The 25421-nt window shown below is 45.6% G+C and overlaps 2 protein-coding genes and 2 non-coding genes across 4 annotated transcripts; 3 read left to right on the plus strand and 1 right to left on the minus strand.

Annotated features, from left to right (window-relative positions):
- The first annotated feature begins 3846 nt into the window (after positions 1-3846).
- On the plus strand, positions 3847-6772 carry PLA2G1B (phospholipase A2 group IB). The gene is made up of 4 exons (XM_016201562.2): positions 3847-3880; positions 4811-4970; positions 5476-5603; positions 6654-6772. The coding sequence occupies exons 1-4, from the start codon at positions 3847-3849 to the stop codon at positions 6770-6772; spliced, it is 441 nt and encodes a 146-aa protein (XP_016057048.2).
- Positions 6773-12248: 5476 nt separating this feature from the next.
- On the minus strand, positions 12249-19028 carry SIRT4 (sirtuin 4). Its single transcript, XM_087828351.1, has 5 exons — positions 18700-19028; positions 16157-16648; positions 14491-14785; positions 14159-14370; positions 12249-12740 (listed from the first exon to the last, which is right to left on the minus strand). Exons 2-4 carry the CDS (start codon positions 16645-16647, stop codon positions 14218-14220), a joined length of 939 nt encoding a protein of 312 aa, XP_087684477.1. The 5' UTR covers position 16648; positions 18700-19028; the 3' UTR covers positions 12249-12740; positions 14159-14217.
- A 2937-nt stretch (positions 19029-21965) lies between these two features.
- Positions 21966-22106, plus strand: LOC148090810 (U4 spliceosomal RNA). The gene has a single exon (XR_015716259.1). It is a non-coding gene; the product is annotated as a U4 spliceosomal RNA (small nuclear RNA).
- A 674-nt stretch (positions 22107-22780) lies between these two features.
- LOC148090811 (U4 spliceosomal RNA) lies at positions 22781-22921 on the plus strand. The gene has a single exon (XR_015716258.1). It is a non-coding gene; the product is annotated as a U4 spliceosomal RNA (small nuclear RNA).
- The last annotated feature ends 2500 nt before the right edge of the window (positions 22922-25421 follow it).

Here is a 25421-nt window from a genome sequence, read left to right on the forward strand (position 1 = left end):
CAAAATGAATTAAAGACCTAAATGTGAGACTTAAAACTAGAAAACTAGAAGAAAACTGGGAAACTTCAAGGCATTGGAGTTGGCAATAATTTCTTGGATAGGACATCAAAAAGCACAGGCAAGAGCCCAGCTGGTGTGGCTCAGCTGGTTGCGTGTCATCCCATGGACCGAGAGGTCACTGTTCCATCCCCAGCCAGGTTGCAGGCTCGATCCCCAATAGGAGGCAGCCCAGCAATGTTTCCATCAAAGGACGCTTGCTGCTGCTGTGATTGCCCTTATTAGGATTATTATTTGTTATTAAAGAAAGCCCTGGACTAAGAGGCGGGTGGGCGCACACAGGTTCAAATCCCATCTCCGCCACTTTCAAGCTGTGTGACTCCAACTTATTTATTAAGCTCTCTGAACCAGTTTTATGATCTGTAAAAAGGGGAAGATGGTGAAACAATAATAGCTATGCCAGAAGATCGCGGTTAGGCTGAGAAACAATGCACAGGAAGCCCTTGGCACAGTGCCAAGCGCGTAGAAGCACTCACCAAATGGTAGCTGTTCTTAAGCATTTCCTGGAAGCAGGAGCCTTGTCTTCTAGGGGCCGGGTCGCTGTGACCTTGCTGGGGTGTGGGTATGCCTTCACCTGAAGGAGCCAAGAAGCTATCCTTAGCTGTTTTTTCCACTGGAGCGTGTGTTTTTCCCAGGCTGGGAGAGGCTGTGCTGTGCACACCTGTGCCTGGAACCTGGGGCAGCAGAAGGTCATGGCACAGAGGGCACAGGGGCTTGGTGGGCTGCCGCATGACCTGCCGGGTCCATTCCTCTGCCACCTCTGTGTTCCCTGCGAAGGTTCGGATCGTCACATGTAGCAGGTCTCTTTCCAGTAACAGAAGGTTCTAGTAGCAGCCTGCCCCTCCCCCCAACCAGGTGTTCCGCCTAAGTCCCAGCAGGAAAAGCACGTGGGAATTTGTGCAGCCTGCCTTTGTGGAAAGCCTCCAGCTGCCTGGGGGTGGGGAAGAGGGAAGTGGGCAGGACTAAACCTCCTCTGGCCCCCGGGGGGTTTTCCGCACTCTCACCCACGATTACAATGCCCTGTCACGAGGTGATATTGTGGTGTAAGCACCAGATCCAACTCACAGCTTGGTCTTGCTGTGTGACATTGGGGCAGTTCCTTAACCTCTCGGAGCCTCAGTGGTCCTCTCCAAGGAGTTTGTAGTTGGACCTACCTCCAAGGTTTTTGCCAGGTTCTTAGCCTGGAATAGAGTTAGCACTCAGTAAAATGGTAGTTAATACTTCTGGCCTTAGAGGATTTGGTGGCACCAGCTACACCTCCTTTCTCAGACCACCCCCAACAGGAGCAGTGCCTAGTCCTCTGTTTCATTCTGACCCCAACGAACCCGTAGAAGAGGGGCTTAGCATTTTGCTGGCCCAGCCTTCCCTTTCCTTAGGCAGTCTTTACTCATTCTGGAGGCTGAAGAGGCAGAACCATTCCCCAGGCTGATGCGGGGCCCTGAGCAAACGCTGCTCTCCCTCCAGTGTCTCTTACAGCCCTCACCTGCCTCTGGGCCGGGCCCAGCCAGGCTCGGTGACAGCCTGGACAGCTGTCCGATAGAACCTATGCGACGATGAAAGCAATATCTGCTCTGTCCAACACAACAGCCGCTAGCCACAGACATGTAGCTACTGAACACTGAGAACTGATATTTAATAGTATTTGATTGCAATGAATTGAAATAGCCACTCGCGGCTAATGACTACATTATTGGACAGATGTAGAAACAGACGAAGAGACAGGTGGCATGTCAACAACCTGAGTCAAATGGGGGCAGAATCAGGCCTAAGCAAACCGATCACCTCCCCTCCCTGGGCCTCAGTTTCCCCATCTGCTTACTAAATGCCGTTTGGTGTTCTCTCATTAGCAGAAAGGCGTTTCTTGGGACTCGTGGACTTGAGATGAAACAGGGAAGCCCTTCCAGATAGATTTCTTCTTTCGTGACCCTGCTGCATGTTCAAGGGAAAAATACAGAGAGACGGAATCCTGGAGTGTGGAGGGTGTGAGCAGAGGCCACCCGGTTAGGATGAGGCTAGTTGATTTTCCACCGACCCACACGCAACATAACCTTGCCCCAGCTGGAGGGAAAGGGTCCGCCAGGAAGTGGCAGGTGTGGGTTCAAGTCTGGACATGGCCATTTCCATCCAGCTCTACCTCAGCTTAGCCTCGGTGTCCTCATCAGGAAAGTGACCAAGGTGCATCCAGGATAAGAAACGATCCGACATAACATGGCCAAGTGATGAAAATGGCACTTTACCTCTGTGATCTTCCTCCCCCAAACCCATCCCCACCCCCCAGGCCAATCATGAGTCAAACATCGGACACATTCCAATAGAGGGGCCTCCTCTGACTGTCAAGGTCATCGACGACAAGGGAGTCTGAGAAACTGCCACAGCTAAGGGACATGACAGCTGAAGATAGTGGGCTATCTTGGGTGGGATACTGGAACAGAAAAAAAACATTTGGTAAAAACTAAGGAACCATAAATAAGTGATGGGCTTGAGTTTATGAATATTGCATTTGATGATGATAATAATATATCAATATTGGTTCATTAATCATAACAAAGGTACCATACTGAGATAAGATATTAATAAAATATAAATACAATAAAAACACAGCATTGCTGCAGAGATCACATGGGAACTCAATGGGAAAACACAAAGTAAACCAATTATAAAATATTACACATTATGTGAAATATCCAGAATAGGTAAATCTATAGAGACAACAAGCAAGTTGTGGTTGCCTGGGGCCGAGGGAGCGTGACTGCTAATGGGCACAGGATTTCCTTTGGGGGGGATGAAAATGTTCTGGAACTAGATAGAGGTGACAGTTGCCCCACAGTAAATGTACTAAATGCCACTGAACTTTTCACTTTAAAAATAAAATGGTTGCTCAGCCAGGCGTGGCTCAGCTGTTGAGCATTGACCTGGGATCCAGGTGATCAGGGTTCGATTCCCGGTCAGGGCACATGCCCAGGTTGCGGGTTCGATCAATGACTCATCATTGATGTTTCTCTCTCTCTCTCTCTCTCTCCCTCCCTCTCCTTTCCCCTTCTGAAATCAATAAAGATATATTTAAAAATAATAATAAAATGGTTAATTTTATGCTGTGTGAATTTCACCCTCAGATACCAGTTCTGAAACCCTTTTTTAAATTCTATCACTATTCTGGGGGTTTTCTTTGGGGGTTTTCTTACAAACCCACAGTGGGAAATGAGAGAGGGGCTGATATTGGTAAAGTGGGGGGGGCGGTAAAAGGTGTGTCTTAGAATCAGACACACCTAAGTTTGAGCCCCTACTCTGCCATTTGCTAGCTGTGGGACCTGGGGCAAGTTGCTTCACCTCTCTGAATCTGTTTCCTCATCGGCAAAGTGCACCACTCAATGGGATCCACAGCTCAGACCCAGGCACGTGAGAAACTATGGAGGCAGTGGACACTTCCTCCCTGTCCCCCTTCTCCAAGTTTTTCAATGGGGTTGACAGCTTTGCCACCCCCACCCCCAACCATGAAGCTGGGCTGAGTGCCAAGGAGTGGGTATGAGAGTCAAGATTCCAAGACATGTGACTCCAGAAATAACCCCTTTCGTTAAAAAGTGCTGATGACCAATACGTACACTGTTTCCATGACCTCCTGCTGGCAGGGCTACTTGCAGTCATCCAAAGCAGGCGGACTCAAGGACAACTTGAAGTTAGTGGGGAGCAAAGCAAACACTAAAGCCTTATCTTGAGGTCGAGGGTGACTATAAGAAGGGAGGCCTCAGGTGGCATCAGTTCTTTCTCACCAGCTTCACGACACACGACACAATGAGACTCCTTGTGCTGGCTGCTCTGCTTACAGGTAGGCAAGTCTTTCCAGCTCTGCCTAAGGTCTCACTTGTCTGGAACGGGGGCCACAGGTCACAGGGCTGGCCAGACCTGGAGTCTTTATTTAGAGCTCCCTGTGGGGCTTAAGAGCTCCCATATTGGGATTCCTTCAGATGCCCCCCCTCACCCCCGCCACAGCTGGCAGCTTTCAACCTTCAGGTCTGAACTCAGATAACCCCTCTCAAAAAGGCCCACCCTGCCCATCCAGGCCAGGAAAGACCCCTCTTCTTTCTCTCTATCATACTGCCTTGGTACAAGGTCCCATCTTCCCAGCACCCATCTCTGCTTGCAGTTTGTATCTTTGCTGATTCTGTTTTTTTACCCCCCCCCCACCCCACCCCCCACGGGCTCCATGAGAGCAGAGATAGTGCTGTTTGCACCACTGATTGAATGAATGGGGTCAGATACATTGGAATTCAAATCCCACCTCATTCATCCATCGTTCACTTATTTATTCCATTTTGATGGTATCGGAGCCACGAAGGTATCAGGCTCTGGGTTGAGACTGAGGACTGAGATGAATGAGCCATGCTCCCTGTCTGAGGAACACACACATACGCATACACATACACATACACATACACATACACATACACATACACATACACATACACAGAGGCTTTATGCAGTTCTGGCTTCTGCAAAGACAGAGCTGATGGGATCAAAGAGAAAGAAATAGGGAAACAGGAGCAGGGCCTGGAGATGGGCCATCATGGCCAGGCCACCCCCGGCTGAGTAGGCTCCAGGCCTCTGCTCCTGGGCAGGGCCTCAGTTGGCTGCCACATGGAGGCTGCTCCTCAGGGGGGCAGCGTGGGGCCTGAGAGGGCAGGCAGGCAGTGGGGCCCCTGGGGCGCTGGCAGAGCAAACCAGGACGGATTTGAACTCCGGCTGTGTCTTCTTGCAGTGTGTGCCGCAGAGGGCGGCGTGAGCACGCGGGCACTGTGGCAGTTCCGCAACATGATCAAGTGCGTGATTCCTGACAGCGACCCCTTGAAAGATTACAACAACTACGGCTGCTACTGTGGCCTGGGAGGATCCGGCACCCCTGTGGATGAACTGGACCAGTGAGTGATTGATCTGCAGGGAGAGCGGAGGGCCAGTGGGGTCAGGGGAGGGCACCAGCCAAGGATCTCACAAGGAGGCACAGAAAGGGGCTTTGCATATTTGCTAAGGATAACGTATTTTCACCTCTTGTCATATAAACAAATGTTCCAAGAGGACTCTGAAGCCAATGCTCCCTCTTGGGGATGGGAAGCGGAATGTCCAAGATGTGAGGTAATGGGTGCTGCTGTCCCCTAGTGGTAGGACATTGCCACACAAAACATCGCAGCAATGACTCAATGGTCACCTCCAGAATATATGATCGTTCTGTATTCCTGCAACCAGTTCTAAAATCGCCTTCAATAAACATGATAAAAGGACTTAAACTTCTTCAAGCCACAAAACCAAAATCTCCTGGAGCCTGTCAGCTAAAATATCCCCACCTGTTCCTGAGAGAGCAGGTTCAGGCTGACCTGCTGCCCCAGCGCCTGCTTCTGCCTCAGCTCTGTCTCCTTCCCCCCTCCCCAGGTGCTGCCAGACACACGACCGCTGCTACGACCAAGCCAAGAAGCTGGACAGCTGCAAATTCCTCCTGGACAACCCCTACACCAAAAGCTACTCATACAAATGCTCTGGCTCAGAGATCACCTGCAGCAGTATGTTTACCTTCTTGTTGGCTTGTTAGGCCCTCAGTAGGCAGGAGGGAACATAATAGTAATAATAGCTATCATTTATTGATCAATTTCTTGGTGCCAAGAACTGTACCCATTATCATCCCCATCTTACAGATGAGGAAACTAAGGCTCAAAAGCCTGAGCCATTTGCCCAAGGACACACAACTCGTAAATGGTGGTGTTTGATTATTGAACACAGGTCTGTGGGACTCCAAAGCCTCTGTTCTTAATTGCCATGTTATACTGTTTTATTATTTCATAAAAAGAGCTCGGCACTAGAATTTATTAGGCTCTAGTTGCATGCCAGGTACGAGGTAAGGATCATGTGTGAGGTAGGTTTTATTAAGCCCATTTTACAGGTTAGGAAGCTGAGGCTCAAAAATAGTCACTTGCCCGACATCCACAGCGTATGAGTGATGGGCCAGCATTGGAACCCAGAGAGAGGAAAGGCGAGGGAGAGAGAGAGATAGAAACACCAATGACGAGAGAGTCATTGATTGGCTGCCTAGCCCGCAACCCGGGCATGTGCCCTGACCGGGAATCAAACCATGATCTCCTGGATCCTAGGCTGATGCTCAACCACTGAGCCATGCCCAACCAGGCGGAAAACCATATTTTTGCACTACAACTTGATTGGGAAGGTTTCCTTGCTGTGGATTCCAGACTCCTTTACAGGTCTGATGAAAGCTGCGGAGCCTCTCCCCAGGGGACGCCGCGCCCCCGCACACACACACACACATTTTTGCAAATAATTTATTTTTAATGCAGCTGCCCTCCCCACCCAACCAGGTCAAGAAGCCTACATTGCAGGGTGTTTATTCATATTAATTTACAATAACTTGCTAAATAATGCACTTTATAATCTAATTGCATTCATTGTTTATCTGAAATTCTGGTATTTTAATTGCTTGTCAACCCTAAATTTGCACCAATGGAATGGCCAGTGAATGATTTCAGTTAATTTTTCCTGCCCCTGGGTTATACAAAGCAGGATCCACCTTGGCTCAGTCCTCTCCTCTTGCTCTTTTCCAGGCAAAAACACACCCTGCCAGGCCTTCATCTGCAACTGTGACCGCAATGCTGCCATCTGCTTTTCAAAGGCCCCATACAACAAAGAGAACAAGAACCTGGACACCAAGAAGTACTGTTAAGACTCAGCATTGCCTCTGTAAAGCATCATCCCTATGTCTCTCACCTTACACTGTCCCCTCCAGTAAAGCACCTTGTTGAAAGGCCTCACGTTTGGAGATTGTTTTATTCTCTATCTACTGAACATGACTAGGTCTCTTCCTAATCCTTTGTGAGCATCATTCCTTCCAGCCTTGGAAGTTGAATTACATGGATATTTCCAGAAAGTGAGCAACATGAAACCTGAATAAGGGTTAATAACCACTGATTAGTTACTCTGTGCCAGGACTGTATGTCTCAAAATTCTCTGGGCAGCCCTATGAGGTTTTAACACTATTAGCAAATCCTACTTTTCTAAGCTGAGGTTCAATAGGAGTGCCCACTTTCCCAGTACTATGAATCTAATAAGTAGCAAAGAAGGGATTTGAACCCAGTCAGTCCAACAGAACACACACTCTTAACCACTACCCTACCCTGTCTGAAGCAGTGAGCTCTTGTTTCAGTTTGAGTCAGTCTCTCCTCCTCTCATTTCTCTGCCTCCATTTCCAACTATAGAAAACCATTTTTCCTACAACTCTTTTCTAAGCCTTTCAAAGACTTCACCACACTCTACAAGCTGATTTTTACATTGCAGTCATCAAATATAATAAATGATAACAGCTTCTACTTCTAGAGCATTTACTGCATATTACTCTGTGCTAAGAGCTTTCCACATCTCATCTCATTAAATATTCAAACCAGCTCTGTGAGGTCGATATTATTGCCCCCATTTTATGGATGAGAAACTATAAACTTAGAGAAGTCTCTTGCCCATGATCACACAAATGGCATACTCAGGATTTGACTAGATCTGTCTGGTGGCAATGCCTGAGCTCTTAACCACTAAGTTGTTCTGCCAAGTTTCTCCACTAGGATGTATGACTACACTGGCACCGAAATTCACCAGACAGAGTGGGGAGGGGAAGAGAAAAGAACTGAATTAGAAAAGCAAACATGAGAAAGGACAATGCCGACTATGAGAAGCCACCACTGAACAGTTTTAAACCACTGGAGGCTGACAGAACAGTAGCGACTGCTGGGTGTATGGTGAGCAGCAAAAAAGTGTGTGTGGATTTGTCTTTTAGCCCAGTTTCTCCCTCATTTCATTTATCCATTCAATGGAAAAAAACTACAAGCCCCCCATCGCCCGGTCTGGATGGAAGGAAGGTAAGATTTTTTAAGAGACTTCTTTATTCCAACTTTTTTATTGGATAACAAAACAAACAACAGAGAGAACAAAGTCACCTGAGTACTCAAATTGGGCTCTAAAAATACCCTGTGACGTAAAACCTTCCTTTTTTTCATTATCCCAAGGGTTAGGAGAGAGAGAGAGAACAAATTAGAAGTTAAAGGTAACAATCTTTTAAAGTGAGCATCTGCTGGGAGATGCTCATTTTAATGGAATACGGGAAACACTAGGACAGTGGGTGGGATGATTTAAATGAGTCAATAAATATACTGGACTGAGAATAATTTTTTAAAATTTTATTTTATTGTCAACAGTATTACATATGTCTCCCATTTTCTCCCTTTTTGCCCCTTTCACCCAGCTCCCACCCCACATCAGGCCTTCCCCATGCTATCGTCTGTGGACTGAAAGCAATTTTAAGTCGGGATTATTAGATTGGAGTCACAGTGCTTAGCACATTTCACACACTCGTTAAATAATTGTTTAATGACGACACAGTGTGGTGCAACGGTTTGCCGCAGTCCGGGGGTGGGGGACACACACGTGGCAGTATTTACCTTTTTGAATCACGTGATCCTCCGCGCTCAACCCCGCCAATCCGCCAGCCACGCCCTCCAGGGCTGCAGACGATTTCGGAGTAGAAAATATGATTGGGCAGCATGTGAGCACATGGCTCCCCGTTCCTCTCTTCTATTGGTGAACACGGGCCCAGCTGCCAGCCTATCCCCGCCCCTCCCACGCTCAAGCCCCACCTCTCTCGGGGGGGACGGGGAAAACGCAAGCCCGCGCAGGCGCAGTGGTTGCTTATGTTCCCTTGAGGTGGCGTCCCAAGGTGAGGCCCCGGAAGGGCGGAGTGGGCGGGTTGAGTGTGAAAATAAGGCGAACACACGTGGGTGTGACGTTGGGTCCAACCTCCCCGAGGTACTCAACCCTCTCTGGGTTTCTCACCCGCGGCGCTCACGCTCCTCCTACCTCAGCTCCCCCCGGCGTTTCCGGTTGGTAAAGCCTTCAGCGCTTTTACCCCGGGGAAGGCCGGAGGGGGCCGGGGAAGTAGGGTGCTGGGGACGTGGGGTGCCGGGAAAGTAGGGTGCCGGGGACGTAGGGTGCCGGGAACCGAGGGGGCGAGAAGGAAGGGCCTGGTAGAGAGGCGAGTGGGTTTGGGGCGGAGCCAGGGGCGTCCCAAGGCCACACTTGAATCCCCACCCCCACCTTCAAGAGTTTTTTGTTTTTGTTTTTAAAGGCGACGGGAATTGCAGGTTTGACCTCCATGCTTTTACTTTTGTTTTGTCCATTGGGACGCTCCCCCTCCCCCCCGCCTGGTGAATGCCTATTCATTTTACAGGCCTTGGCTTGGGTACTTCTGGAAGTTTCTTGCGACTTGCCCTTCCCCCCTCCCAAAGGCCAGGTGCTGAGTTCCCCCACCGGGTGCCTGGAGCGTCCATAAGGGGGGCGAGCGAGCCCGGAGCTGCACGGACCTGGGCACCCTACGTGACGTTTGCGCAAGTTACCTGAACTTCAGGGTCGTCATCTTACAAGAGACAGTAGTGCGTAGGTTCATAGACAGGGTTGTAAGAATTAGGCGAATCAGTGCGTTGTGATATGCTTCCTGCAGCGTGTGCTGTGTAGTAAATGTTTAATCAGATACTATTTTCTCAAGGGAATGGAGAAGAAGGGATACGTACGCTTTTCATTTTCTTTAGAAAGGCTTTATTACACCCAGCAAGACTTCTGTTATTTACAAACAAACAGGTACACAAAGAGGAAATGGGGAAGATTCCTGTGAATCTCGTTAAAGGAGTAAAATAGGGCACAAAGGTTTGTCAGGTGTGATGGCTTCTCTTTCCACCATCCTGCCCTCCTCCCGTATCCTAATTACGGCGGCTCACATTTGTTTACTGTGTGCCAGGCACTGCTTCGCCCTTCACAGGCATCATTACCCTGTTTAATCTTCATAACAATCTAGTGAGGTAGCTACAATTATCCCCACTGATTAAAAGACTGAAGGTTAGATAAAACAACTTGCCCATTCACCTAACTAGTACGTAGCAAGAAACGGATGGAAAACCAAGTCTGTACCCTAAGAATTTCAGTTTCATGCTATATTCCTTTCTAATAAGTTGAGAGAGAAAAAAGCTCCTCTTTTGGATGCATTTAATTTCTTTTTGTGAAGTAGAAGTTACCTGTTTTTGTGTAAAAAAATAAATCTGGATCTTAGAGCATCATTTTGAATCTTGACAAGGATAGTATGTTTGGAATTAACTAATAATCTGGTGGCAACCTCTGCCATTCCTAGCAGCAGGGTGACCAACTCATCCTGGTTTGAGCACTTTGAAAGACCTGCATCTCAGGAAACCCCTCAGTACAGGCAAATCTGGGACAGTTGGTCACCTGACCTAGGAGTGTTGAGTTTCTTTGATCCTCAGGAAAAATTCATTGTTCGATGAAGACTGACCTTTATTCACACCCGAGCATCTCTTGTGAGGTTGTTACCAAGTTAATGTGTTGTAAAATGCTTCATGTGGTGCTTGGGACATAGGGTGCTCAGTAATGCTGCTGTTTAAGGGAGAGGTGAGAGAAAGATACTCAATTTATGACAGCATAAGAAAAAAAATGAGTTAGTGGGAAGGAGGTTTGGAGTGTTATGTACCTGTTTGCCTTTGTGACTCCTGCTTAACTAAAACTGTGACCAGAGCAGAACCGTGGAAGCAACCCCGAGGGAGAGTCTGACCAAAAGTCATGTCCAAAGCTGGGCTCGTGCAGTCAGAACCATGTAACCAGGGCCGTGACAAACTAGTGCTCACTAGAAGATGTTTGTTATTCTGAGGGCTCTTATAGTGGGTTAGGAGCTGCCATGCTGGTAGAAAGCTAAAGATGTAAAGTAAGGAGACATGAGAACCATCAGCTTCAGGAAATATCAAGTTCCTCTTGAGACAAATTTTTTGGAAAGAATTCCATCTCGGGAGGAAATATGAACAAAAGGAACATTCCTAAGGCCCTCAAGACTTGGTCTCATGAATTGTGCCAATGCTAGGTGATGAAAGAGCCTGCCTTCTCTTCCTGGCAACCTCACATAACTTTCCACTGCCCACATTTAACCATTCCTGGTCTCCTTGGCCGGGTGTACTGCTGGCTTCTGCTCCCACTTCAGGCTGACTTCTTTCTAACCATAATCTTCAAATGAGAAGCATTGTTTGCTTAAGAAGAAAAGAACTGGGAGGGCCCCAGCCGGTGTGGTTCAGTTGGTTGAGTGTCATGTTGTGCACTGAAAGGTCTCGGGTTCTATTCCTGCCAGGGCACATTTCCTGGTTTCGGGTGCATTCCCCAGTAGGGGGCATTCGATTGATGCTTCGCTCTCACATTGATATTTCTCTCTTCTCCCTTCCCCTCTCTCTCTAGAAATCAATAAAAAAATCTTTTAAAAAAGGAACTGGGAGAGATATCTACTTGGATTCTAGTCCTGGCTCTGAAACTATGTCCTGGCCTTAGGTAAGTCTGGATCTTAATTTCCTCCAAAAGGAATGGAGAGTAGACTAAATTGTCTCCTTCTGTCATCCATGCATGGCTCTGTGTCATTTTCATAGAGAACAAGGGTGAGAGAAATAGCACATTCTCCGTGAGCCCATTGAGGACAAGCGGTTGTAGCCTTAGTACCTTAATAGAGTGTCTGTCAGCAAGCATTTATGGGATTTGTGGGCAAGATGGCTTGAGATTCAAAAGACCCAGATTGAATACAATTACCGGTACTGACTGGATAATTGAGCAAATCTGGTTCAGAATACCTTAGGATCTACTTCTGCAAAAAAACAATTAATTAATGGCTATGGGCAAACCTACAGTGTGCAGGTGTAAAGAACTCCGTGTTTCAAGATCTTGGGTCATCCCAGTTATCTGAAATCTGCTTCCTAGGTAGGTGCAGGATGAATGTGTATTGCTTGCCCTAAATGTAGACAATAGACTACCCAGAATAGGCTGTGATTTTTCCATCCGCTTCACTTTTTGATGAGATTGTGTGGAAAGCTTTAGCCTGGTACAAAGATTCTTTCTGGCTAGCGCAGTAATCAAACAAGTCTTGCTGCTTTCCCCAGGCAGAAACAAATCAATTTAAGATCCCGCTTGGGAATTCACTGTTTCCTCCCTACAGACCAGGTTCAAGGCAGGTGTCTCATTCTGGCTGAAATGAAGCAGAAATCCTTAGAGAACCATGTCATAAAGTCCCATTTGCTTTTAGCTGATTAAAAAATGTAAACGTACAGCCCACATACCTGGTGTGCTATTTTAAAAATGATTCCTTTATTCCTTGGTTAATAAAAAATTCATTCATAGCATAGTTCATCTTTTCAAAAGAATATACCAGAATGGTTCAGTTAAAGACATTTAACCATTTAGAATTATAAATTAAGTCATTTCCTTCTTGCATTACTCCCTGCTCCCCACCTCCCCCCACGCCCACATACACATTAGTGAAACCCCTGGGTTGGTTAGTATTCCAGAGACCATTCTGACCTACATATTTCTCGGGCCATTTCTTCTGCCTGGTGAGATAAAAAGGAAGTGAACGCAGTTTTCCTATCAGGAGAGGCTGCTGCTTAGAAAAAGTCTTTTTTCAGGGGCAAATCTCATCCTCCTAAAGATTTTAACTCCTTGGCTCTGAAACCTGCCCAGTTCAGAGTGGCTGGTAGCGAGATGTTGGTTTGCTGCCCTCTACAGGCTGCACTCAGTGAGCTTCCATTAGTTAAAAAAAGAAGGGATGAATGCTCAGGGATCTGAAAAGAAATGAAACAAATTAATGCCAAAATAAGCCAAGAGTGGGAGGAGGGGAATGATTGGGGACATCAGCCCACCATTCAAAAAATCATAGCATTTAGGACATGTAGATACAGCCATTATATAACAGGGTATGATAAAACACAATGATGCAATATTTGTAATAACAGATTTAGTTATACTGTACCAGATGTTAAACTTTGGTTATCTCAGTGGTGGGATTATGGCTAATTTGATTATATTCTTTTTACTTATCTGCATCATCTAAACTTCCACAATAAATATGTATTATTTCTAGTAATAAGAAATTAGTTAAAAAGTGCTTGTGCCATGGGGACCTCTTGGGTGCCAGTGATGTTCTGTTCCTTGATCTAGATGCTGTAGGTCTTCATCAAGCTGCCCACTTAGGATATGTGCACTTCTCTGTATGTATAGTTCAATTAAAACAGTTTTCAAAAATTGGTTGTTAAAAGTGGAACTCTCATTCATTGCTGGTGACAATGCAAATGGTACAGCCACTTTGGAAGACAGTTTGGCAGTTTATTACAAAAGAAGCATACTTTTATCATTCAATCCAACAGTCTCCTTGGTATTTACCCAAATGAGTTAAAAATTTATGTCCACACAATAACCTTCACATGGATGTTTATAGCAGCTTTATTTATAATTGACAAAAAATTGGAAGCAACCAAGACGAACTTTAGTAGGTGAATGATAATACTATGTGAGTGTATGGGGCAAGCAGTATAAGGGAACTTTTTGCTCAATTCTGTGAACCTAAAACTGCTCTAAAAAACAGTCTATTAAAAAAAATGGTTGTACTCTTCTAGGAATATACTAAAAACGACTATACACATTAAGTGACTGAACTGTATGATATATGAATTATTTCTCAATAAAGTTGTTTATGTTTTTAAGTGGTTGTACTCACAGATTAAAATAGATATAAAGTATGGATGAACCTTGAAAACATTAAGTGGAGAAGCCAGACACAAAAGGCTATATACTATATGAAATGTCTAGACTAGGCAGAAACTAGGGGGGGGGCATAAGAGATGGGGAGTGACTGCTAAGGGTTCTAAAATTAGATAGTGGTGATTAATGTACAACTTTGTGAATGTACTAAAAGCAACTTAATTGTATACTTTTAAAGGATGAACTGTATGGTATGTGAATTATACCTCAATAAAAGCTGTCATTTACAGAAACAAGTTATGGTGGATTTTGGAACATTGTTTTAAATAGATAGCTGTGTGCCTAGCATTTCAAAATCATAGTCATTCAAACAATATAGCTGAATGTACATTAAAAAATAAATTCAGAATGGCCACACATTAAGAAGCCTAGAACCTTCTGTATTTTGTCAGTGCTCTCAGATGAATGGGAACTGGAATCTGATAGCTGAGAAAGCATTTACCTTTAGCAGCAGGATACAAGCAGAAGTGTCAGCTTCTGGCTCAGGAACATAGGCTGTGGTCAGCGTGGGTCTATTAAAGGCAGCAACTCCCCACAACGAGAATCCAGTTTCAGACATGCCAAGTTATCTGACCGAGTGGGCCCAATGTTCAGTATTGCAATCGGTAACTTCTTCTCCCGGGCAGTGAGGATAAACCTGTAACCGGAGTACACCTGTAGGAGGAATGGGAGGCACAGATAAGAGATCTCTAAATGCAGGAAGAGATAAACCAAATAGGGAGCCCCAGAGAGGCTCACAAAAGAGGCAGTTGCCACCCTGACCAAGTCAGATACCTGTAAGGACGATCCCACCACCAAGAGAGAGTCGGCTTCTTTGACGCGCCTATGCACGAAGTCAACCTTGTCGGGGTTCACTGTGTCCCCGAAGAAAACTACATCTGGTTTCAGGGGGCCTCCACATCGAGCACAGGAGGGGACCTGAAAGCTCTGCACCTGCTCCTCTGTGAGAAACACGTCGCCATCAGGAGCCAGGCCATGGGCCTCAGCACTCCAGGTGGGGTTCAGGACTTCAAAACGCTCCTGCAGCACCCCACGGGGAGTCTGTTCACCACAATCCAAGCAGAGGACCCTGAAACCAAAGAGGAGGCCGACTGAACGCTCTGTCTTGGGGAGGCACATATTGCCATAGACGGTTCATCCCCAACTATTTTTATGAACCCACAGCCATCATTAGTTTTCTGATCCCTCTGCCGTCACCTTAGTCTGGGTTCTTCAGGCTGACCCTGAGCCAATCTTTTCTAATCCTGTCTTGCCTTCCTCAAATGTTATTTTTATCATGTTGCTTTCTAGCTCAGAAACCACTAATAGTCCCCTTTGGTCTCACAACAGACCCAAATTGCAACACATGGTTTTCAGATGCACCCATGAGTTGGGTCTAGCCTTCCCAGGCATCTGATTTCATACCAGTCTCCCCAGAGGCCACACTAGCCTCTTCTGGGCTCTACACATTCCTTTCATATAGAAACCTCTCTTTCCCCTCCTGGCCTAGTCAAATCTGAGCCAGTCTCAAGCCCCACCTTACCCATAAAAGCTTTCCCGATTTCTCCAATCTTTACTAAATCTGCTTCTCTAAACTTGTAAAGCATGTCTATCAGGGACCACACAATTTAACAGTCATGTGTGGAGTCATTTGCTGTTAAACATGTTATTTTTGGGTCTCCCCCAAGCAGATTACAAAGTTCTCACATGTAAAGTACACCAACTTTTATACTTTGGTTTTGATCCCTCCACACCAAGTAGCACACGGGTACACACCACACATTGTAGGCACCCAATAAATATTTTACAATTGGCAGGAGAATCTCGGGCTAAAGATAAGGCAGGGGTCTCCAATTGGCTACAAGTTATTGCCAGGGCTGCATGTACTCATTCCAGCAAGACTTACTGGTTCTGACTATATGCCCGGCTGTACTGTGTTCTATGTGTCTAGGCACCAGAAACTCAGCAGTTTGCAGCATATGCTGTTGGTGCTCTGCTCATAGTCCCCTCAGGACAGCTAGAAGCCACTGCACACAGTTCTCTTTTAAGCAACTTCCGGTGGCAGAGGAAGCCTTCTCTGGAGGAGCAGGGTCCAGTGTTAGGGAGTTAATTCCCAAGAGTGATCTTGGAAATTAACCAGTGAGGGATGGGAGATGGTGGATAAACATCCCAGCTTCCCTTTCAGTGAGAATTCTGAAGCATGCTCTAGACAGAGGGCCTTTCATTCTGTTGGGCTCCGGCTGCCCAAAGTGGTAACCCTAATTCATTAACGTACCCTTTTTGGCTTTCCTCCCTTCCCCATTTCACTTCCCCAATCCCTCACCGAGTTTGGTGGGATCAACTCCAAATTAAACAGCTTGCTCCCAAATCATTTTCTCAGAATCTAATGACAACAGTGATGAAGGATTGCTGCCCTTACAGAGCACACATTTCTGCATTCACACCGTTTGCACTCCTGCACCTGTGCATGCATCCGTGGAGCTCTGTTAGGCGCTGACTCCCTGCCTTGGTGTGCAAGGCATCCACATTTTGGGTCACCAACCAGTACAGCTTTCCGAGTCTCTCCCAGTTGCTCAAGGCCCAGTGTGCAGGATTGGGCTGATGAGAAGAGAACTGAGGCCAGCCCACAAAGTTTCTTGCCCAGTACCGCTGGCGGACTGGAGCACTCCGTACAAAATCCCTGTGCTGGATGGGCCTTCGGTCAGTGCGTGCATAAAGTCCCACCTTTTCTGACCTGTAGTCTGGGATCCCTGACTCAGTGGAGATTCCTGCCCCAGTCATCACTAGGAGTCTCTTGGAAAGGGTGACGAAGCGCTGTAACTCTTTGACCTTCTCAGGGTCCACGGGGGGACTTGGTGGCACAAATAACCCAATGGATCCATGTGAGCACTGTTGGCTGAACTTCACCATCCAGCAGCCTTTCGCTGCCCTGAAAGTCAACCCAAAGTTCATTCTAGAGAGAAAGAAACCTCATGTGAAAAACCAATTTATTATTTACTTACGTATGTATGTATGTACGTATGTATAATTGATATATAACATTAGTTTCAAGTGTACAACATGATTCAATATTTGTATATATCATGAAATGATCACCAAAATAAGTTTAGTTACATCTGTCACCACACGTGGTTACAAAAATTTTTTTCTTGTGATGAGGAATTTTAACATCTACACTCTTAGCAACTTTCAAATATGCAATACAGTATTGTTGACTATAGTCACCATGTGGTACATTATATCCCCATGAATGACTTATTTCATAACTAGAGGTTTATACCTTTACCCATCCCCCCCCCTCCCCCGCCGCTGCCCCTCTGGCAACCACTAATCTGTTCTCTATCTGTGAGCTTGGGGGAGGGAAGTGTTGTTGTTTTGTTTTAGAAACTTTTTTTGTTGTTTATTTTTTCATAAATAAGTGGAACAGCAAATTGATGTTTCTCTCTCTCTCTAAAAATCAATCAATAAAAAAATAAAGGAGGGAAGATAAAGTAAAAACTGGTAAAGCAGCACAACCTAAGGCCTATTCTATCCTTCCCTCCACACACCCCTAGAGTGTATTTATAATCTTACTTTGAAACCCAAATCAATCTTTTGTAAAATTTGGAAGGGTGTGAGCTAGCTCAGGATCTGATGGCTCATGGATGCATTGAGCACTGGGGCTCCAGGCTTATAGAGAAAACTGACCCTTGCTAGGGGTGTGGTGTGAAACTGGCTTCCCCCATCACGGCCAATTTCAGGCTCCCAGTGGTTCAATTACTGGCTAGCAAATTCCTGACTATTTGACAACTGGCCCTCATAGGTACAAACTGATTCCAGCAAACCCTCCTGGGTCCTATGAAGTCCAACCCTAAGCAACAAGCCTACCTTTTTACTATCTTTTTATTTTATTTTATCTTATTATCTTTTTAATCTGTTTTGGTCAAGTTCTACCACCTTCCACAAAATAAAATCTTGTCTCCACACTGGACTATTTCATCCTATTAAGAACCTATCGCCAGCCCTGGCCCATGTGGCTCAGTCGGTTGAGCGTCCTTCCCTGCATCAAAAAGTTGCTGGTTCAATTCCTGTATACTAGAATCAACTAATGAATGCATAAATAAGTGGAACAACAAATTGATTTCCCTCTCTCTCTGTAAAAATCAATCAATAAAAAAATAAAGGAGGGAAGATAAAGTAAAAATTGGTAAAGCAGCATAACCTAAGGCCTATTCTATTGTTTCTCTCCCAGTAGCACCCAGCTGGTCAGAAGTGAATTCCTGATAAACTTCCAGAGGTTAATGGCTTACCCCAGTATCCTTTAATACCTCATTGTTATTCCATCTATAACTACATCTAAAGATGTCTCTATCAGAGGAATATATTTATATTTTAGTTCATACCATTCGTTGGGGAACTGTGTGTTCCATAAACCTACATCCCATTTTATAAATTAGAATGATCTTATTTCTTCATACACTAAGTGAAGCAAATTTGAGTTCTAGTATGCCATGTGTTGATAAAGTTGTTGCTCAGACTTTTCAGTCTTTTTATTTCATTAATATAATCAAGCACACCCACACCTTTTATTTTTCATTTTTCCCATATTCTTTCAGTTTACTCTCATTTGCAAACTGCTATTGCACACAGCAAAGAGTAGTGAGGCCTGGCAAGGCATTCTATTCCTGTGTGTACACTTTTCTAGCTATAAAAAGAAGGCGTTGGCATTATTTGATAGAATGCAGAAATTCTCTAGTGACACGCGCCCCATAGGTAAACATTATTTTATGCTTGGAGTTCCAGATCTGGGTTCAGGACCCTGATTTCTCCTTGACGTTCCACAGCAACACGTGAACAGCTAAATAAATACAGAGTCCTAATTCCTGACACCAAAAGGCTTGGGAAACCCCGCTGAAAACACGTTCTATTAGAAAAGCTGCTCTCTCCCAGGTCCCACCAAAAGGCAAAGAGGAGAAATGGAACCACAACGTATAGAAACCCGTAGCCCGCACCGAGCTCACTTACCTTTCACAGCTTTAAGGACGCTTCCAAGTCCAATGGTGGCACTGACTGGCTACATTTGCATTTTGGGAAATGTAGTTTACCAAGCCTAAACAGTGCAAGAAAAACTACAAGTCCCACAATTCTCTAGGTTTCACAGTTGAGACAACCAGATTGTCCAGTTGCGCCCCCTGTCTGCTCTTCTTGGTCAGAGGTTTTGAACCTTGGTTGGAGAAGGGCTGCTCTCACCTAAGCCAATGCATTGCCTTTTCTGAGAAGTATTTGGGGCTTCATGTCAATGTCTTGAGTACAAAATCGTGCATCCAAACAGCGCTAACTTAGGAATTCATTCTTTCTTAAGATAGAAGCCTTACTAGATTGATTCGCCCTCAACTTCAGTGTTTATGATCCTTTCCTCTTCCCATGACAGAACCAAGCTCCCACCTTGCTATGGGTTGTCAAGAAGTACATTCACAAGTACCTGAAAAATTGTTTTACACATTAATGAACAGTTAAAGCCAAATCTAATATACAGGGACTAATGTGTTTACCCACTTGGCTTCTCCAATTTTATTTTCCATCTTGTGTTTTTATTAAATTAACCAACACAATGCCTGGTTTTCACTCCCAGAGATTGATTTAATTGATCTGGGGAAATGCCTGGGCATCAAGTCGGTTTACAAATTTCCCAGTTGTTTCAAATGTGTAGTCTATGAGAACTGCTGCTCTATAGCATCACCTAAATAAGACATCAATCAATTTGTGTTTTAGAACATAATTAAAGGGCAGCTAGCAGGGACCTTGAAGACCACCTAAGGAACCAGTTTAAGATGAACTGAATCCCAGGGGAACAATGTGGAAGCTGGAGTCAGAGTTTGACTCCTGGTCCTCTCATTGAATGTAGGGAGGTAAATATTGGTAAAGTAACAGAATTTAGTAGTTTAGAAGCAGTGCCTCCCCCAACAGCTTGGATAGGTCCTAAACTGGGAGAATCACCTGACATGACAGCCCTTTGTGCCTTTCTTAATCTGTCTACACTGGCTGAAAGAAAGGACCAAAATGTAGGCTGGAAACTTTTACTAAGTCAAAACAATTGAAATCTAGAACATTTTCTGCACACATGGGTATTTGATCAAAACCATGGAAACGCCCAAAAAGTGGCATTCCTTCCAGAGCAGCCAAATTTTATTAGGAAAGATTTCAAACCCATGTTATTTTTTTCAGTTCTTCAAGCAGAATGAATATCATTAATAGAAAACTGGCTAGGCATACACAACTATTGTGCTTTTAGGCCCCAAAGAATCTCATGTTGGGAGAAGTTAGCTAAGTTTTCCATTTTTCTCATAGTGCTGGAAAGGATGAAGTCATCCAAGACAGCTGGTGAAACACAATTTCCTTTGATAGCTACTGACAGAATGTAATGAGCCGCCCAATCAAGACATTCTCAAGGGCTAAGGTCTTTGAATAACCCTAGTCTTCTTATTTCTCACAACTCCACCACACCAGGAATTAAACACTAAGTCCTGGATTGTATCAAAGTCAATTAATCTAAATAAATCAGATTGTTAGTGTTGTATTTTTTTCTGCTGGTTGTTTCTTACCCTGGCACTTATCGCTGGGGGAAAAAAATATTAATTGCATATCAGCATTATACAGGCCTTTTAAAGATGTTCATTTTTGCATCTAGATGCCAACTGCATGATTATTCACTGAGAGATACTTTAAATGTTTCCTGTTTGAATTTTTTTAATAATGTTGAGGAGAATTTCACTTTCTCAGAGACTACTATTTGCATCTTAATGAGTAACAAAAAACAAGAATATTTAGGAGAATATAGTTGGGGGGGGATCCAGATAGCAGTTTCTAACAGCCTCCCACTTGTAGAGGGAAAATAGGGAATGACAGTGAAAGTTACTTCAAACTTCATGAGCTGTGAACATTTCTGTGGAAATACCCTCTTTTTTCAGCCTCTCCTAATTTAAGATGTCCACAGAAAACCCTTTTGTATTAAACATAGAAGTAGTATATGATCCAGAATTTCCACTTCTGGGTATATGTACAAAAGAATTGAAAACAAGGACTCATACTGATAACTTGTATGCCAGTGTTCATAGAAGCATTAGTAACTATAGTCAAAAGGTAGAAGCACCCTGGCCAGTGTGGCTCAGTTGGTTGAGAGACCCACCATGCCCCGAAAATTCTCGGGTTTGAGTCCCAGTCAGGGCACATTCCCAGGTTGTGGGCTCCATCCTCAGTGGGGGACCTGCAGGACACAGCCCCTCGATGTTTCTCTCTCACGTGGATGCTTCATTATCTCTCATGCTCCCTTCCTCTCTCTGAAATCAATAAAAAAACATTAAAAAAAATAAAAACATTTTTTTAAAAAAAGAAGCAATGCATGTCCATTGTAGAATGATTGAATGGAAAACAGAATTCCATACAATAGCCCTAGTCAGTTTTGCTCAGTGGTTAGAGCATTGCCTGTGGACTGAAGGGTCCCAAGTTCGAATCTGGTCAAGGGCAAGTACCTCGGTTGCAGGCTAAGCACCAGTCAGGGTGTGTGAGGGAGGCAACCAATTTATGTCTGTCTCACGTGGATGTTTCTCTCTCTCTCCCTCTCCCTTCCACTCTCTCTGAAAAGCAGTGGGGAAAAAAATCCTCTGGTGAGGATTAAAAAAAAAAAAAGAAATTCCGTACAATAAAATATTAGTCAAATTCAGAGAGACAGAAAGTAGAATCGAGGTTACCAGGGGCTGGGGGTAGGAGCAATGGAGAGTTAGTGTTTAATGGGTACCGAGTTTCAGTTCGGGGTGATGAAAAAGTTCTGGAGATCTAGAGCAGCGATGGTTGCAAACAATGTAAATGTGCTTGATGCTACTGAACTGTATACTGAACAATGGTCAAAACGGTAATTTTATATGTTATGTGTATTTTGCCACAATAAAATTTTTTTTAAAAAAGTTATTTTGGAGAGGACAGTTACACTGTGAATCGGGAGTCAAGCGACGAGTACCCGAACGCTGAGCCCATTTCTCACCGGCCCCATTCAGAGTCTCCACGAGGTTATGCTCCCTCCCATGATGCTTTGCTCCACCCTCCTCCAAAACCTAGCGACGCGAAATAAAGCAAGAGAATCTTCGGGAGCGACCCGTGCATTTTCGGGAGATCTTAATATGGCCGTGTCGCTTCCAACCAAACGACAGCGGAAGGTTTTCCCGTGAGACGCAAACTCGCCTTTTTGAACTAGGAACCTTGCTCATTGGCGATGATGCGCAGGGGCCGAACTCGGCAGCTTTGCGCAGTGGCAGTATCGTAGCCAATGAGGTTTATCCGAGGCGCGATTATTGCTAATTGAAAACTTTTCCCAATACCCCGCCGTGACGACTTGAAATATAGTCGGCACTGGCAATTTTTGACGGTCTCTACGGAGACTGAATAATGAAGTTTTAAAAAAAGGTGTTTCTTTTTCTTCGTTTGGTTTAGCATGTACATATCTGAGAATATTGTTGCTCATCACTGCCCCAGGCTTTACGCTCCTGTATCACTTACTTGTGACTGACTGGGTGTTAGTTTCTCCAAAATCTTTACCTGTGAAAAGTGGTTTGTTCCCCGCTCTCGTTTGCCTACGTTGCATCGTTGCAAACACGCCGGCCCTTGGAACGTAACTGCCCTGGAAATGTTCCCTCTAAACCCCTGCCCCAGGCATCTGCACCCGTAACTGCCCTGGAAACATTCCCTCTAAGCCCCTGCCCCAGGCATCTGCACCCGCGCCCCTGCTACCTGCCCCTCGCTGCCCCTTTGCTTTCCCTGCCTTCCCGCCGCCCCGCGTCTCCCTCCACATTCAAGTCTACACTGTCACCTCGGTGACGTTGTGGCGATTTGCATAAAATTCCCCAGCATCCCCAGCGAGTGCGCGCTCAGGCCCCAAATCTGAACGTTTGTGTGCGAGGTGGTCCAACGACAAGACGCCTCCCGTGCAGGAGGGTCGTAAATACAACTGCGGCGAGGGGCACGCGTCAGATCCACCAACTTGCGGGCCGCCGCTCGCCCTCGGTGTAAAAGCCGTCGCCATCCGTCAGGGAGTGTGGCTCGGGGGCCGGCCCCCAGCTTTGCGCAGTGGCAGTATCGTAGCCAATGAGGTTTATCCGAGGCGCGATTATTGCTAATTGAAAACTTTTCCCAATACCCCGCCATGACGACTTGAAATATAGTCGGCATTGGCAATTTTTGACAGTCTCTACGGAGACTGAACCTGATGCGTCTTAACAAGAGTTCAGCAGGTGCCCGGAAGCGGAGCGAACACGGGAGACCTTAAAGTTATTTCATGTGATTGGTTGCTCTGTGTTTTTTTTATCTTCGCTTTTGAGTGTCAGGAGTTTATGGGGATTTTGCCTGGCAGCTGTAGTTTTAAAGCATCACCCACTGTCTCCTCTGCCTGGCTGTGCACCCCGGGGACCTCCCCCAGTGGGGAGTGTGCGTCTTGGTGGTGATAGTTTCGCCTGTACCCCCAAACTCTGCAAATGGTAGCAGCGCCCACCTGCATTTCCAACCTCACTGCGCAGCAGGCAGCCCCTTCCAGAAGGGGGAAACCAACTCGCAGGCCTGCGAGAGAATCTGAAGGCGTCGCATCCAAACGCGTTGCCGATCTAACGACAGCCACAACAAATGTCTGATTTTAATTCACTCACACCGGATGGCTATTGTTTTGTTGGCTGTTGTCGTTTTTTAAATTCGACAATCTAAAGGAAAGGAGGTCAGTGAATTCTTAAGGCACACCGGTTGAAAACCGCTTAGAATCTAAACCGTTTATAATCTAAACAAGTCCCCCTGCCCTTTTTCTTTCCTTCATGACATTGATTTTTAATTTTTTTTTTTTTTTTTAAGAGTCCAAGGGAGTTACCTTGCAGAATGTCCCGTGTCCTGGATTCATCTGATTGTGTCTCCCGTGGCATTGACATGTTCCTCTGCATTTGAGATTAAGGAGAGACCGAAAGAAGATTATGTGAAGGCGGGAGGAAGCAATTTGGAGATGAGATTTCAGGGCAGTTAAGGTTATGTGCTCTCCTGAGGGGTCCGAAAGGGGGCATTTCAAAGGTGTGTTAACCTAGATGCACAGAAACAGTGGACAGGGCTGGCTTAAAACCTTTCACTAAAGAAGTTATAGGCCTCAGGGGTGACTAACTACCCGCCGTGACCTGTCCAGTTAGGAATTTATGATCAGATCACCTTGTGAGGTTACTTTCCTTAGAAACCCTTTTCCATCCACATGTTCATGTTAACATGATTATGAACCAGCATTGCATTATACACTACATACAGTTCTACTACTTTCTTTTTGTTTCTGCTAAACAGTAGATCATGGACATATTTCCATGTCGGCACACGGCTCCCCGCTTCCCATACGGCTGTACCCCACTGCAGCTAACCAGGCCGCTATGGATGAACATTTGGGTTGTTTCCATGTTTTTCCGATTGTAAGCAATGCAGTGATACACATCCTTGGATGTGCATCTTTGCCTACTCGTGGGATATTTCTAGGGGAATTTTGCCTGCTCGTGGGGTATTTCTAGGGGAAATGTCTATAGGTGAGTTTGCCTGCACAAAAGCCACTCACCTTTTGCATTTTAAGAGGTGCCCCTCCCATGCGCACTCCGGCAGCACATATACTACGATTGGGACGGTACAGAGGTTAACGCAGCCCCTTCGCAAGGGTGAGGCGCTCCATATTTTTGAGAACAGACTGATGGTAGCCAGAGGGGAAAGGGGTTGAGGGACTGGGTGAAAGAGGAGAAGGGATTGAGAAGTACAGATGGGTGGTTACAAAATAGTCACGGGGATATAAAGAACAGCATAGGGAATATAGTCAATAATATTGTAATAACTATGTACGGTGCCAGGTGGGTACTAGAAATATTGGGGGCAGGGAGAGTACTTTGTAAATTATACGATTATCTAACCACTGTGCTGTACACCCAAAGCTAACACCAAATAATATTAAATGTCAACTGTAATTGAAAAACAAAAATAAAAGAGGTGCCCCCAAGTTGGCTCTCCCAACTGTAGCAATGTATTTGCCCACAAGGCCCCGAGGGAGAGCATCAGGAGAATGTTCCATGTGTATGTCTGGACGTGCCCTGCAGTTTTCACAGGACTCTCCTGGGTTAGGGAGGGGGAGAGGGAAGAAGGTGAATTCACATCCAGTTCTAACACTTGTTTGTTCTCCGCCTCCTTCCCAGGGAGACAGCAAGGGGGAAGGAGCTGGTTTGGGTGAGGTAATCCTGACCCTCTCCCCTTCCTCCCTGTAACGAAATATCCTTGGAAACATCAGCCCCTGATGGAGCTGACCCCCACCCAGCCCTCCCACCCTGTGGGATGGAAAAGGGGGACCCCAGGACTATTTCAGCAGGGAAAGGGTCTACCAACCCCCAAACAATCTTCTCAGTGTTCAAGTCACTGCAGGATGTCTGCAAGACCCAGTAGCTTCTCTAGGTTAAAAATATCCCATGCCTGAGGGGCCCTCGGTATCCATCTCAGAAGAGAGCTGGTTCACAGCTCTGGATCACTGGGAAAATTAACTGAGGCCAATTGCTCCTCCCAAACCCCACGAAGCTTTGAAGCCAGGCTTCCTGGGTTCAAATCCTCTCTACTGTTCACCAGATGTGTGACCCTAGGCCATTTACTTAACTTCTCTGTGCCTCAATGTCCCTGGCTGTAAAAGGAGTGTCAGGATCACATCTATCTGACTG

Source organism: Miniopterus natalensis, chromosome 20 (assembly GCF_054644295.1).
Source record: "Miniopterus natalensis isolate mMinNat1 chromosome 20, mMinNat1.hap1, whole genome shotgun sequence".
NCBI classification, from domain to species: domain Eukaryota; kingdom Metazoa; phylum Chordata; class Mammalia; order Chiroptera; family Miniopteridae; genus Miniopterus; species Miniopterus natalensis.

Bases quoted from the DNA above. Each gene is read 5' to 3' on its own strand.
- PLA2G1B (XM_016201562.2), top strand. From the start codon at position 3,847: ATGAGACTCCTTGTGCTGGCTGCTCTGCTTACAG. The intron at 3,881-4,810 runs GTAGGCAAGTCT...GTCTTCTTGCAG, and splicing joins GCTGGCTGCTCTGCTTACAG to TGTGTGCCGCAGAGGGCGGC. The intron at 4,971-5,475 runs GTGAGTGATTGA...CCCCCTCCCCAG, and splicing joins CCTGTGGATGAACTGGACCA to GTGCTGCCAGACACACGACC.
- SIRT4 (XM_087828351.1), bottom strand. From the start codon at position 16,647: ATGAACTTTGGGTTGACTTTCAGGGCAGCGAAAGGCTGCTGGATGGTG. The intron at 14,786-16,156 runs GTGCAGGAGTGC...CTTTGGTTTCAG, and splicing joins CTCCACGGATGCATGCACAG to GGTCCTCTGCTTGGATTGTG. The intron at 14,371-14,490 runs GTATCTGACTTG...TTCCTCCTACAG, and splicing joins TGGTGGGATCGTCCTTACAG to GTGTACTCCGGTTACAGGTT.